Source organism: Anomaloglossus baeobatrachus, chromosome 1 (genome assembly GCF_048569485.1).
Source record: "Anomaloglossus baeobatrachus isolate aAnoBae1 chromosome 1, aAnoBae1.hap1, whole genome shotgun sequence".
In the NCBI taxonomy this organism is placed as follows: Eukaryota; Metazoa; Chordata; class Amphibia; order Anura; family Aromobatidae; genus Anomaloglossus; species Anomaloglossus baeobatrachus.
Genome location: NC_134353.1, coordinates 510,417,409 through 510,430,237, shown reverse-complemented (window position 1 = coordinate 510,430,237; position 12,829 = coordinate 510,417,409). Strand labels below are relative to the sequence as shown.

General features: G+C 51.7%; 1 protein-coding gene across 1 annotated transcript in view; it reads right to left on the bottom strand.

The window, feature by feature from the left end:
• XPA (XPA, DNA damage recognition and repair factor) overlaps positions 1-12,829 on the bottom strand; it is a 77,224-nt gene that overhangs the window by 50,068 nt on the left and 14,327 nt on the right. The window contains exons 2-3 of the mRNA XM_075316090.1: positions 10,814-11,045; positions 9,331-9,441 (exon numbers count right to left, since the gene is read on the bottom strand). Of these exons, the coding sequence (XP_075172205.1) occupies positions 9,331-9,441; positions 10,814-10,961 (259 nt within the window). The 5' untranslated portion in view covers positions 10,962-11,045. The remainder of the gene's footprint in view (positions 1-9,330; positions 9,442-10,813; positions 11,046-12,829) is intronic.

Here is a 12,829-nt window from a genome sequence, read left to right as displayed (position 1 = left end):
TTGGTTCCTTGATCCACTGAGCCAAGTTGACTTGAAAGCCTGCGACCCTTTACGCTGGCCAGCGACAAGGACAAAGAGCGCATCCGAGCGGCGCAGGGGCGCCGTACGAGAAATGTAGAGTCTGAGTGCTCTCACCAGACCTAACAAGAGCAAATCCTTTTCACATCGGTGAACTGGATGAGGACAAAAAAGAAGGTAAGAAGATATCCTGATTGAGATGAAAAGAGGATACCACCTTCGGGAGACATTCCGGAACCGGACGCAGAACCACCTTGTCCTGGTGAAACACCAGGAATGGTGGCTTTGCATGACAGTGCTGCTATGTCAGACACTCTGCGGAGTGACGTGACTGCCACTAGGAAGACCACCTTCTGCGAAAGCGTGAAAGAGAAATATCCCTCATCGGCTCGAAGGGTGGTTCCTGAAGAGCCGGTATCACCCTGTTCCGATCCAGGGTTCTAGCCGACGCTTGGAAGGAGGGACTCCTACCGTGAGATGCCACAGATCCGGGTACCACGACCTCCTCGGCCAGTCTGGAGCGACGAGGATGGCGCGGCGGCAGTCGGATCTGAACTTGCGTAACACTCTGGGCAGCATCGCCAGAGGACGAAATACGTAAGGCAGTGGAAACTGCGACCAATCTGGCCTTGAGAACGTGCCATGAATGCCGGGACCTTGTTGTTGTGCCGGGACGCCAATAGGTCGACGTTCGGTTTCACCCAGCGGCAACAATCTCTTGAAACACGTCCGGGTGAAGAGACCATTCCCCTGCGTCCATGCCCTGGCGACTGAGAAAGTCTGCTTCCCAGTTTTCTACGCCCGGGATGTGAACTGCGGAGATGGTGGAGGCTGTGGCTTCCACCGACAGCAGAATCCGCCGGACTTCCTGGAAGGCTTGCCGACTGCTTGTGCCGCCTTGGTGGTTGATGTATGCCACCGCCGTGGCGATGTCCAACTGAAATCGGATCTGCCTGCATTCCAGCCATGGCTGGGACGCTTTTAGGGCTAGATACACTGCCCTCACCTCCGGAATATTGATCTGGGGGGAGGACTCTGTTGAGTCCATGTACCCTGAGCCCTGTGGCGGGGGAAGACTCCCTGACAGACTCGCGTCAGCCGTGACCACAGCCCAGGATGGGGGTAGGAAGGATTTTTCCTTCGATAAGAAGTGAGAAGAAGCCACCACTGAAGGGATGCCTTGGCTGCCCGAGAAGGAGCAACGTTCTTGTGGAGGGACGTCGATTTGCTGTTCTATTTGTGGAGAAAGTTCCATTGAAGTGGGCGTAGATGAATCTGCGCAAACTGAGCTGCATCCATTGCTGCCACCAACTTCTCTAGGAAGTGTATGAGGCGCCTCAAAGGGTGTGACTGGGCTCGAAGGAGCGATTGCACCCCTGTCTGTAGTGAACGCTGTATGTCCAGCAGAAGCTTTACTATCGCTGAGAGAGTATGAAACTCCATGCTGAGATATGTCAGTGATTGGGCCGGTGTCCATCTTGACTTTGGGAAATTGATGATCCACCCGAATCTCTGGAGAGTCTCTAGAGCAATGTTCGGGCTATGTTGGCATGCCACCCGAGAGGGAGTCTTGACCAGCAGATAGTCTAAGTAAAGGATCACCGAGTGTCCCTGAGAGTGTAGGACCGCTACTACCGTTGTCATGAACTTGGTGAAGGCCCGTGGGGCTGTCGCCAGGCCGAGAGTTAGTGCCACGAACTGAAGGTGTTCGTCCCCTATGGCGAAGCGCAGTAAGCGCTGAAATTCTGGTACAATCGGCACGTGGAGATAAGCATCCCTGATATCGATTGATGCTAGGAAGCCTCCTTGGGCCATCAAAGGCGATGGCAAAGCGGAGAGATTCCATCCGGAACCGTCAGGTTCTCTGTCCGTTGAGCAGTGTGAAGTCCAGAACGGGGTGGAGTGATCCGTCCTATCTGGTGTTCACCGCTTGGAAATGCATCGGCTCGCTCGGGGGACGGAGATGCTCTGAAGCAACGAGTCGGAGGACGAGAACAGAGCTCTATCCTGTGACCGTCAGACAGAATGTCCCTTACATCGGTCTAGGACACGTGGGGACCACTCCCCTGTCCTGGACCGCCATACAGGAAAGGTTCTCTGTGCACGGCGGAGGATGAAAATACCACCGCCTGAGACGTCAAAGACGCTAAATGCGGAGCAGACCGCATTAATCTGAGACAGAGCAGCTGAGATAGCCTGGAGTGCCCGCCCCTGCAAAGGCTGGGGCAACGGACGCGCCTATGGGTTCATAGATGGATCTCATTAGGAGTTCTATCTGTCTGTCCGTGGCATTCTTGAGCGTGGACCCGTCAGCCACTGCTACTGCTGATCTAGCCGCCAGTCAAGAGACTGGAGGGCACCTTATGACACTGAGCCCGAACGTTAACAACGTTAGAGGAGAATGTGTTATAATACGTTTAGTAAAACGCTTGTCCGGGAAGGTGTGCTTCTGTACAGTATCTGTGAAGCCGTTAGAGCCACGTCCGGACAGAGTCCTGGGTTGCGACCTCCGCCCCATCCTCTAGAGGGTCCTCAAGCTGAGACCCTTGAAGAAGTCGGGAAAGATTCCAAGCAAGGCTGCTTAGCCGGACTGGGACTGCGGTTCGTGCTGGAGTACCCCACGTCATAACTAGAGGCCACCCCAGGAACACGCTTCGTCGCAGACCGATAGAGGCCTGGGGCGATCTCGCAGTGCCCGGGGCCTGTTTAAGGGACCGGTCTGGACTGCAAACTCCTAGTCTCTTAGCCGACCACTTGTCCATAGCCTGAGACATGGATAGGGAAAATGACCCAGAGAGTTTCTCAGCAAGCTGTAACTCTGTCCCTGCCGCTTGGACCGGGAACGCCGGCGAAGTTTTCATCATGGAAACTCTGTCGCTGTTATCTGTGCAGTGCCTGTAATATAGGCGCACAAGAGGTTAAAATAAGCCAGTGTTTTGGCACCCTTACTCTTTTAGAGCAGACAACAGCCTGTCGTCCGCAGAGTAATCAGTGAGGGTATACAGCCAAAAACAATAATGCTGCCGAACAGTGAAATCATATAGATAGACACATATATATATATATATATATATACACTGCGGCACCCAGGACAACACCCTAGGAAGACCACCTTTGAAAAACTGGTGCCCCCCAGTGCTCAGTGAGGGGGAAGGAGGATAGCAACGTATGCTCCAGCACTCCCTACGTTATGATGCAGGTGTCTGCAGGAATCCGGTGGTCTATAGGGATCAGTGCGGGGGGGGGGAGGACAGCGAGGTGTGCTCCAGCCCTCACTGTCGGCAACCTACCGACCCTCCCGCCCCTCTCCCTGACTGGCAGGCTCAGGGGCGGGAGTGTTAACCCACTAGGCCGCAAAAGCCGGGGACTCAAGTAAAACCGCGGCCGGCAAACATGCATGGTCGGCGCGGTAGTCCCGGACAAAGAATGCCCACCGCAATCGCAGCTGCGTCTGAGGCCAAGGTGCTTCAGGCACCGTGCCAACGGGGACACAGAGTACCTGTAGCTGCAGGGTGTCCCTGACGATACTCCGTCTCCGGCAGGGGCTGCGGATGTGGCTTGTAGCCCTCAGATTCTCTGACCCGGATCTCCCTCAGCTGCAGCCAGAAGGTGTTGAAAAAACATGGCTGACGGCGTTCTCTGAGGAGGAGGGAGGCGTGGGCGTGTTCACACAAAAGTGCGGGAATCTGGTGCCTCAGCGTGGGTAGTGAGGGGGGCGGAGGACAGCTCAATGTACTACAGCCCTCACTGTCGGCGTCATACCGACCGTCCCGCCCTTTTACCTGACTGGCAGGTCTGGGGGCGGGAGAATCCCATACTAGGCCGCGAAAGCCGGGGATTAAAGTTGAAATCGCGGCCGACCGGCAGTGCACGGTCGGCGCGGTAGTCCCGGACCCACACGCACGCCGCAGTCGCTGGCAGAAGCCGGAGACTAGAGTGTAAGCGCAGCCGGCCACAAGCGCGGTCCCGGCGCACTAACACGCCCAGCAGTGCTGCAGCGTGTACGACACAAGCGCGCCATGCGCCGTCCCCAAGGGGATACAGAGTACCTCACAGTAGCAGGGCCATGTCCCTGACGATACTCAGCTCCTGTCCAGCAGATTCCCAGGGGCATGCGGAGGGAGCACGGTCCCAGTGTCTAGAGACCGATTATGGATCCCACTTCACCCAGAGCCCTGCAGGGATGGGGAAGGAAAACAGCATGTGGGCTCCAGCCTCCGTACCCGCAATGGGTACCTCAACCTTAACAACACCGCCGACCAGAGTGGGGTGAGAAGGGAGCATGCTGGGGGCCCTATATGGGCCCACTTTTCTTCCATCCGAAATAGTCAGCAGCTGCTGCTGACTAAGTTGTGGAGCTATGCTTGCATGTGTGCCTCCTTCGCACAAAGCTTAAAAACTGAGGAGCCCGTGATGCACGGGAGGGTGTATAGCAGAGGGGAGGGGCTTTACACTTTTAAGTGTAATACTTTGTGTGTCCTCCGGAGGCAGTAGCTATACACCCAATTGTCTGGGTCTCCCAATGGAGCGACAAAGAAAACGGCCCTTGAGACAGCAAATCTGGTCGGTCTGGCAGTGCCCACGGTTGGCCGACCGTGAGATGCCACAGATCCGGGTACCACGACCTCCTCGGCCAGTCTGGAGCGACGAGGATGACGCGGCGGCAGTCGGCCCTGATCTTGCGTAACACTCTGGGCAACAGTGCCAGAGGAGGAAACACAAGGAAGCCGAAACTGCGACCAATCCTGAACTAAGGCGTCTGCCGCCAGAGCTCTGTGATCTTGAGATCGAGCCATGAATGTTGGGACCTTGTTGTTGTGCCGTGACGCCATTAGGTCGACGTCCGGCATCCCCCAGCGGCAACAGATCTCCTGAAACACGTCCGGGTGAAGGGACCATTCCCCTGCGTCCATGCCCTGGCGACTGAGAAAGTCTGCTTCCCAGTTTTCTACGCCCGGGATGTGAACTGCGGATATGGTGGATGCTGTGGCCTCCACCCACAGCAGAATCCGCCGGACTTCCTGGAAGGCTTGCCGACTGCGTGTCCCACCTTGGTGGTTGATGTAAGCCACCGCTGTGGAGTTGTCCGACTGAATTCGGATCTGCTTGCCTTCCAGCCACTGCTGGAACGCTTTTAGGGCAAGATACACTGCCCTGATCTCCAGAACATTGATCTGAAGTGAGGACTCTTGCTGAGTCCACGTACCCTGAGCCCTGTGGTGGAGAAAAACTGCTCCCCACCCTGACAGACTCGCGTCCGTCGTGACCACCGCCCAGGATGGGGGTAGGAAGGATTTCCCCTTCGATAATGAGGTGGGAAGAAGCCACCACCGAAGGGAAGCTTTGGTTGCCTGAGAGAGGGAGACGTTCCTGTCTAGGGACGTCGGCATCCTGTCCCATTTGCGTAGGATGTCCCATTGAAGTGGACGCAGGTGAAACTGCGCGAAAGGGACTGCTTCCATTGCTGCCACCATCTTCCCCAGGAAGTGCATGAGGCGCCTCAAGGGGTGTGACGGACCTTGAAGGAGAGATTGCACCCCTGTCTGTAGTGAACGCTGTTTGTCCAGCGGTAGCTTCACTATCTCTGGAAGAGTCTGAAACTCCATGCCAAGATATGTCAGCGATTGGACCGGTGTCAGATTTGACTTTGGAAAATTGATGATCCACCCGAAACTCTGGAGAATCTCCAGAGTAACGTTGAGGCTGTGTTGGCATGCCTCTTGAGAGGGTGCCTTGACCAGCAGATCGTCTAAGTAAGGTATCACTGAGTGACCCTGAGAGTGGAGGACCGCAACTACTGTAGCCATGACGTTGGTGAAAACCCTTGGGGCTGTCGCCAGGCCGAACGGCAGTGCCGCGAACTGAAGGTGTTCGTCTCCTATGGCGAAGCGCAAGAAGCGCTGATGCTCTGGAGCAATTGGTACGTGGAGATAAGCATCCTTGATATCGATCGATGCTAGGAAATCTCCTTGGGACATTGAGGCGATGACGGAGCGGAGGGATTCCATCCGGAACCGCCTGGTCCTTACGTGTTTGTTGAGCAGTTTTAGGTCCAAAACAGGACGGAAGGACCCGTCCTTCTTTGGAACCACAAACAGGTTGGAGTAGAAACCGTGACCCTGTTGCTGAAGAGGAACCGGGACCACCACTCCTTCTGCCTTCAGAATGCCCACCGCCTGCAGAAGAGCCTCGGCTCGCTCGGGAGGCGGAGATGTTCTGAAGAATCGAGTCGGAGGACGAGAGCTGAACTCTATCCTGTAACCGTGAGACAAAATGTCTCTCACCCAACGGTCTTTTACTTGTGGCAGCCAGGTGTCGCAAAAGCGGGAGAGCCTGCCACCGACCGAGGATGCGGTGTGAGGAGGCCGTAAGTCATGAGGAAGCCGCCTTAGTAGCGGCACCTCCGGCGGTCTTTTTAGGGCGTGATTTAGACCGCCATGCGTCGGAGTTCCTCTGATCCTTCTGAGGCCTTTTGGACGAGGAGAATTGGGACCTGCCCGCACCCCGAAAGGACCGAAACCTCGACTGTCCCTTCCTCTGTTGGGGTGTTTTTGGTTTGGCCTGGGGTAAGGATGTTTCCTTTCCCTTGGATTGTTTGATGATTTCATCCAATCTCTCACCAAACAAACGGTCGCCAGAAAATGGCAATCCAGTTAAGCACTTTTTGGAAGCCGAATCTGCCTTCCATTCCCGCAGCCACAAGGCCCTGCGTATAGCCACCGAATTGTCGGCTGCAACCGCCGTACGGCTCGCAGAGTCCAGGACAGCATTAATAGCGTAGGACGCAAATGCCGACGTTTGAGAGGTTATGGACGCCACCTGCGGCGCAGACGTACGTGTGAGTGCGTCAATTTGCGCCTGACCAGCTGAGATAGCTTGGAGTGCCCATACGGCTGCGAATGCTGGAGCAAAAGACGCGCCGATAGCTTCATAGATGGATTTCAACCAGAGCTCCATCTGTCTGTCAGTGGCATCCTTGAGTGAAGCTCCATCTTCCACTGCAACTATGGATCTAGCCGCAAGTCTGGAGATTGGAGGATCCACCTTGGGACACTGAGTCCAGCCCTTGACCACGTCAGGGGGGAAAGGGTAACGTGTATCCTTAAGGCGCTTGGAAAAACGCTTATCTGGACAAGCTCGGTGTTTCTGGACTGCCTCTCTGAAGTCAGAGTGGTCCAGAAACATACTCTTTGTACGCTTGGGAAACCTGAAACGGAATTTCTCCTGCTGAGAGGCTGACTCCTCCACTGGAGGAGCTGAGGGAGAAATATCCAACATTTCATTGATGGACGCAATAAGATCATTCACTATGGCGTCCCCATCAGGAGTATCAAGGTTGAGAGCGGCTTCAGGATCAGAATCCTGATCAGCTACCTCCGCTTCATCATACAGAGAGTCCTCTCGCTGAGACCCTGAACATTGTGATGATGTCGAGTGGATATCATAGCGAGCTCGCTTAATCGGTCTGGGGCTGCGGTCCGTGTCAGAGACCTCACCCTGGGATCCATGAGACACCCCGGGAGGACATTGCTGTTCCAACTGAGGGGGACCAGGGGGCAATGATTCCACAGTGCCCCTGGCTTGAGATGGCGGCCTGGACTGCAAGGCTTCTAATATCTTAGCCATAGTCTCAGAAAGTCTTTCAGTAAAAACTGCAAACTCCGTCCCTGTCACCTGGACAGTGTTAACAGGTGGTTCTCCCTGGGCCACCCTTAGCAGGGGCTCCGGCTGAGAAAGTGCCACAGGGGCCGAGCATTGCACACAATGAGGGTCAGTGGAACCTGCCGGCAGTATAGCCGTACATGCTGCACAGGCAGCATAGTAAGTCTGTGCTTTGGCACCCTTGCTATTTGTGGACGACATGCTGTTGTCTCCTCTGAGCAATACAGGAGGGTATATAGACAAAAATCAACAGTGCACCATACAGTGTAAAGTATAGTCATAATCATATAATCTATAAGTACACTTCTGCACTAGTGGGGCCAGCACCACAGGTGCTGCTTACCGCCTGCGCAAGGCGGTTGTGTGGGCACCAGAAATCCTGCCTGGGTCTCCCTGAGCTTGTCTCTCCCCTCCAGCGTTAGCAGAGCTGAGAGGAATGGCTGCCGGCGTCCTGAGGAGAGGAGGGAGCCGTGGGCGTGACCCAGAAAAGTGCGGGAACTGGTACCCCACTGTGCAGAGTGAGGGGGGTGGAGTATGCAAAGCATGCTCCAGCCCTCAGTGCTGCCGTCCTGTACAGCGTCCCGCCCTTCCCCTGATTGGCAGGGCTGGAGGCGGGAAGAAAACGAGACTAGGCCGCAAAAGCCGGGGACTCGAGTTATAAGCGCGGCCGCCGTATAAGCGCGGTCGGCGCGGAAGTCCCCGGCGCACTAACAGTCCCAGCCGCGCCGCAGTGATAACCATGGCAGCGGCGGTCAGCGCGGCAGTCCCCCTACACGAACACACTCAGCGACGCTGAAGTGTGTAATGGCACAAACGCAGTCAGCGCTGCTGTCCCCGATGCACTAGCACACCCAGCAATGCTGGAGTGTTGCTGTGCGCGGTCCCCACGGGGACAGAGAGTACCTCAAAGTAGCAGGGCCATGTCCCTGAACGATACTCGGCTCCTATCCAGCATGGTCCGCAGGAGCTGTGGATGGAGCACGGTCTCCTGTGCCTGGAGACCGAAAGGATCCCACTTCACCCAGAGCCCTAATTGAGGGATGGGGAAGGAAAGCAGCATGTGGGCTCCAGCCTCCGTACCCGCAATGGATACCTCAACCTTAACAACACCGCCGACAAGTGGGGTGAGAAGGGAGCATGCTGGGGGCCCTGTTATGGGCCCTCTTTTCTTCCATCCGACATAGTCAGCAGCTGCTGCTGACTAAGCTGTGGAGCTATGCGTGCATGTCTGACCTCCTTCGCACAAAGCATAAAAACTGATGAGCCCGTGGCAGCACGGGGGGTGTATAGGCTGAAGGGGAGGGGCTTTACACTTTTAGTGTAATACTTTGTGTGGCCTCCGGAGGCATAGCTATACACCCAATTGTCTGGGTCTCCCAATAAGGAGCGACAAAGAAAGTTATTTTTGTTTAATGAATTCTACAGGTAAGATATGTTTAGGCCAGATTCGCACATCCATTTCTTGCAGACTGTAATGCATGTGTTTCTCTTCTGACCTGACCTTGACAGCCTCACACACCCACTTATGATTCAGTGAAGTTTGGGTCTGTAGACCTGCTGCCAAACCACAGATAACAAGCAATACCAGGACCCTGACTCCCCAATGTGTGAATGTGGTCTTTGACAGCTTGGAATATTTCATTATCTTACCTGGCTGATGAACAACATTTTCCACAGTTTTCTCTTCTATGTTTTCCTCTTCTATAAAGAATCCTCCACCTGAATCTACGATCTTTGGAGGAGCCTTCACAGCAAAAATCCCTAAGGATAAATTAGAGAGATTTAAGTGATTTCGTAAAGAGAAAATCTTGGTTGAGTCCATATTACTTGCATGAATGATAATCATAAAGCAAGACAACAGATGAGCAGTCTCATGGCTGTCATGGAAGCCCATCAGTGTGCCGTGATTGAGATGCAACGGCTCCATTCAAACACCACTGTCCGAGATTGAGAGCAGCAGCTAAATGGTTAACAGCAGCATTTGTAACTCCGCTCCGGAATCCCCTATTAGACACAAGTGTTCTGTATCTTGCCGGCATCTGCTGCACACAGAGGAGTTCAGCTCCTGGGCCGTCTCCACAAATGCTGTAACAATTGTACATAATTTAGAACTAAGGGGTAAAAAATATGTTTGCAAAGGAGCTGTGTACAGTAAAAGTGATAATACGCTTATTACCAATTAACACTATTTTCCATATTGCTAATTTGTTTTAGTTAATTTAATGGTATCCTGGTAAGATCTGTATGCATGGTAGGAAGTAACAAGTGATATAGTGGTGGTAATTATTTATACTCGTTTCAGCCATTTACCCAAAAAATTAAATGTATTATGAAAACTAGTATTGTGAGAAGCAGTTTTCTAACATATATGCTTTACCCTAATTTATCCATATAGGATGGCATGACAATTATAGTTGAGTGAGTACCTAAGTATTCATACTCGCTATACTCATAATGAGTACTGTCTAATACTCGCGTATTCATTCCAAATAGCGTGTGCAATGCAAGTCAGTGGCAAATACTCGAAAAGTAACTAGTAACCAGAATGCTGTACTATTCGTGCAAGTAGTGAATAGTGCGGAATTCGGGTTACTCTTTACATTGCGAGTATTCTCCATTGACTTGCATTGCACACACTATTCGGAACAAATACACCAGTATTAGACAGTACTCATTACGAGTATAGCGAGTACAAATAGTTAGGGACTCGCTCAACTCTAATGACAATGCATTTGATATTTTTTTCACATAGTATTGTATTCAAATTCTATGTAATCATATTAAAATCATAATGGTTAAGTAGAACCTGTCATCAGTTTTGATGACCCTAATCTGCTAGAGAAATGTATAGCCGGTAGAATAAACACTATCTTAGCAAATAAATTTAATGGCATTGTCCACTACTATGATAGTCATCACTATCAGATTAGTGGGGGTCTGCAAACCAGCACCCCTTTCAATAAGTTGTCATTAACACTGGCTTTGGCTAAATCTGAACAGTATACAGATCAGAGGACCACCTCTCTGTTTACTGGCTGCTCCTGCCAAAGAGCTCCCATTCAATAAAGATAAAATACCAAATAATGACAAAAAGAAAGATAGAAGTGGAAACGAGTATTCACATTATTTTCACCTTCACCAGTAGGGTACGGTCGGCTGGCTAGTCTGGCTTGTCTTAGCATCAATGCCCTTTGCCTATTTCGCTCTATCCTTGCCCGAACAGCAGCTGGCAATGTCTTCTCTTCATCGAGCTTAGAGTCTGTCACTGGTTCAGAGTCCATCCTGATGGGCACAGTATCCTTATGCCAAATCAAGAGTTTACCATCCAAGACCACAGCTGGGAGCAAAGAACCAGGAAGTGGCGGCTATAAAAGAAGACCAAAATAAGAGTATTTAAGTATTTAGCAGAGAAAAGAAGCTTACACCATTCCATGGACCACACAATAATTCACTAATGTAGATCTGATAACGGTCCTGACATTGCTGATATAATATATTCCTCTATTTCTATAACAATTATGGAACAAGATGTATCAAAATGTGTTAATTTACGGGGAATACAATGGTTGCAACATTTAGGCTGGGGCTACATGGTGACTAGTGTTGAGCGGACCCGGACTGGCAAAATCCGGATCCGCGCGGTTTGAGCGGCAGAACAGAGTCCGACCCGGACTCGGGATTCCGGGTGCACGATCCGGCAAATAAAAATTATATATAATATATATATATATATATATATATATATATATATATATATATATATATATATATATATATATACCACATTGGATTTGAAATGAAACCTCTACAACAGAATTCAAGTGCAGATTGTAACGTTTAATTTGAAGGTTTGAACAAAAATATCTGATAGAAATTGTAGGAATTGTACACATTTCTTTACAAACACTCCACATTTTAGGAGGTCAAAAGTAATTGGACAAATAAACCAAACCCAAACAAATTTTTTTTATTTTCAATATTGTGTTGCGAATCCTTTGGAGGCAATCACTGCCTTAAGTCTGGAACCCATGGACATCACCAAACGCTGGGTTTCCTCCTTCTTAGGCCCATTTCACACGTCAGTGAAAAACAGTGACGTTTTTCACTGGCGTGTAAAACACGCACATGTCCCTGCGTGTGCCGTGAATCACGGCACACGTGGGTTGTCTAAGTGCAATCCGGGCTCCGTTCTCCGTGGCCCGTGATTGCACTTAGAAATCATCTCACCTGCGCCCGCTCCCGCTGTCCATGGTGCTGATCGCTCCCGCGACGCAGCATCCGGCCGGCGGTGACCCCCGCAGCAGCTGCTTCCGGGTCGGCTGTGTCGCGCATAATGAATATGCGCGACAGTAATCAGCCGGCTTAGAAGCAGCAGGGAGGTCGGGCTGCAGAGGACATCGCTGGACGCCGGGTGAGTTAAAATGTTTATTATTTTAAATGCACGTTTTTTTCTGGCACATGTTTCACGGACCACACCACTGCGTGGTCCGTGGAACATCAGTGATGCCAGAAAAAAATGGACATGTCTCCGTGCAGCAATCACGCACACGCGGGGACGCCGCACGGAGACACGTGCAGTGAAAAATCACTGACGTGTGAGCAGACCCATTCATTATAATGGGTCTGCGTATGTCAGTGATTCTGGTACGTTTAAAAAAAAGCACAAACGTACCAGAATCACTGACGTGTGAAAGGGGCCTTAATGCTTTGCCAGGCCTTTACAGCCGCAGCCTTTAGGTCTTGCTTGTTTGTGGGTCTTTCCGTCTTAAGTCTGGATTTGAGCAAGTGAAATGCATGCTCAATTGGGTTAAGATCTGGTGATTGACTTGGCCATTGCAGAATGTTCCACTTTTTTGCACTCATGAACTCCTGGGTAGCTTTGGCTGTATGCTTGGGGTCATTGTCCATCTGTACTATGAAGCGCCGTCCGATCAACTTTGCGGCATTTGGCTGAATCTGGGCTGAAAGTATATCCCGGTACACTTCAGAATTCATCCGGCTACTCTTGTCTGCTGTTATGTCATCAATAAACACAAGTGACCCAGTGCCATTGAAAGCCATGCATGCCCATGCCATCACGTTGCCTCCACCATGTTTTACAGAGGATGTGGTGTGCCTTGGATCATGTGCCGTTCCCTTTCTTCTCCAA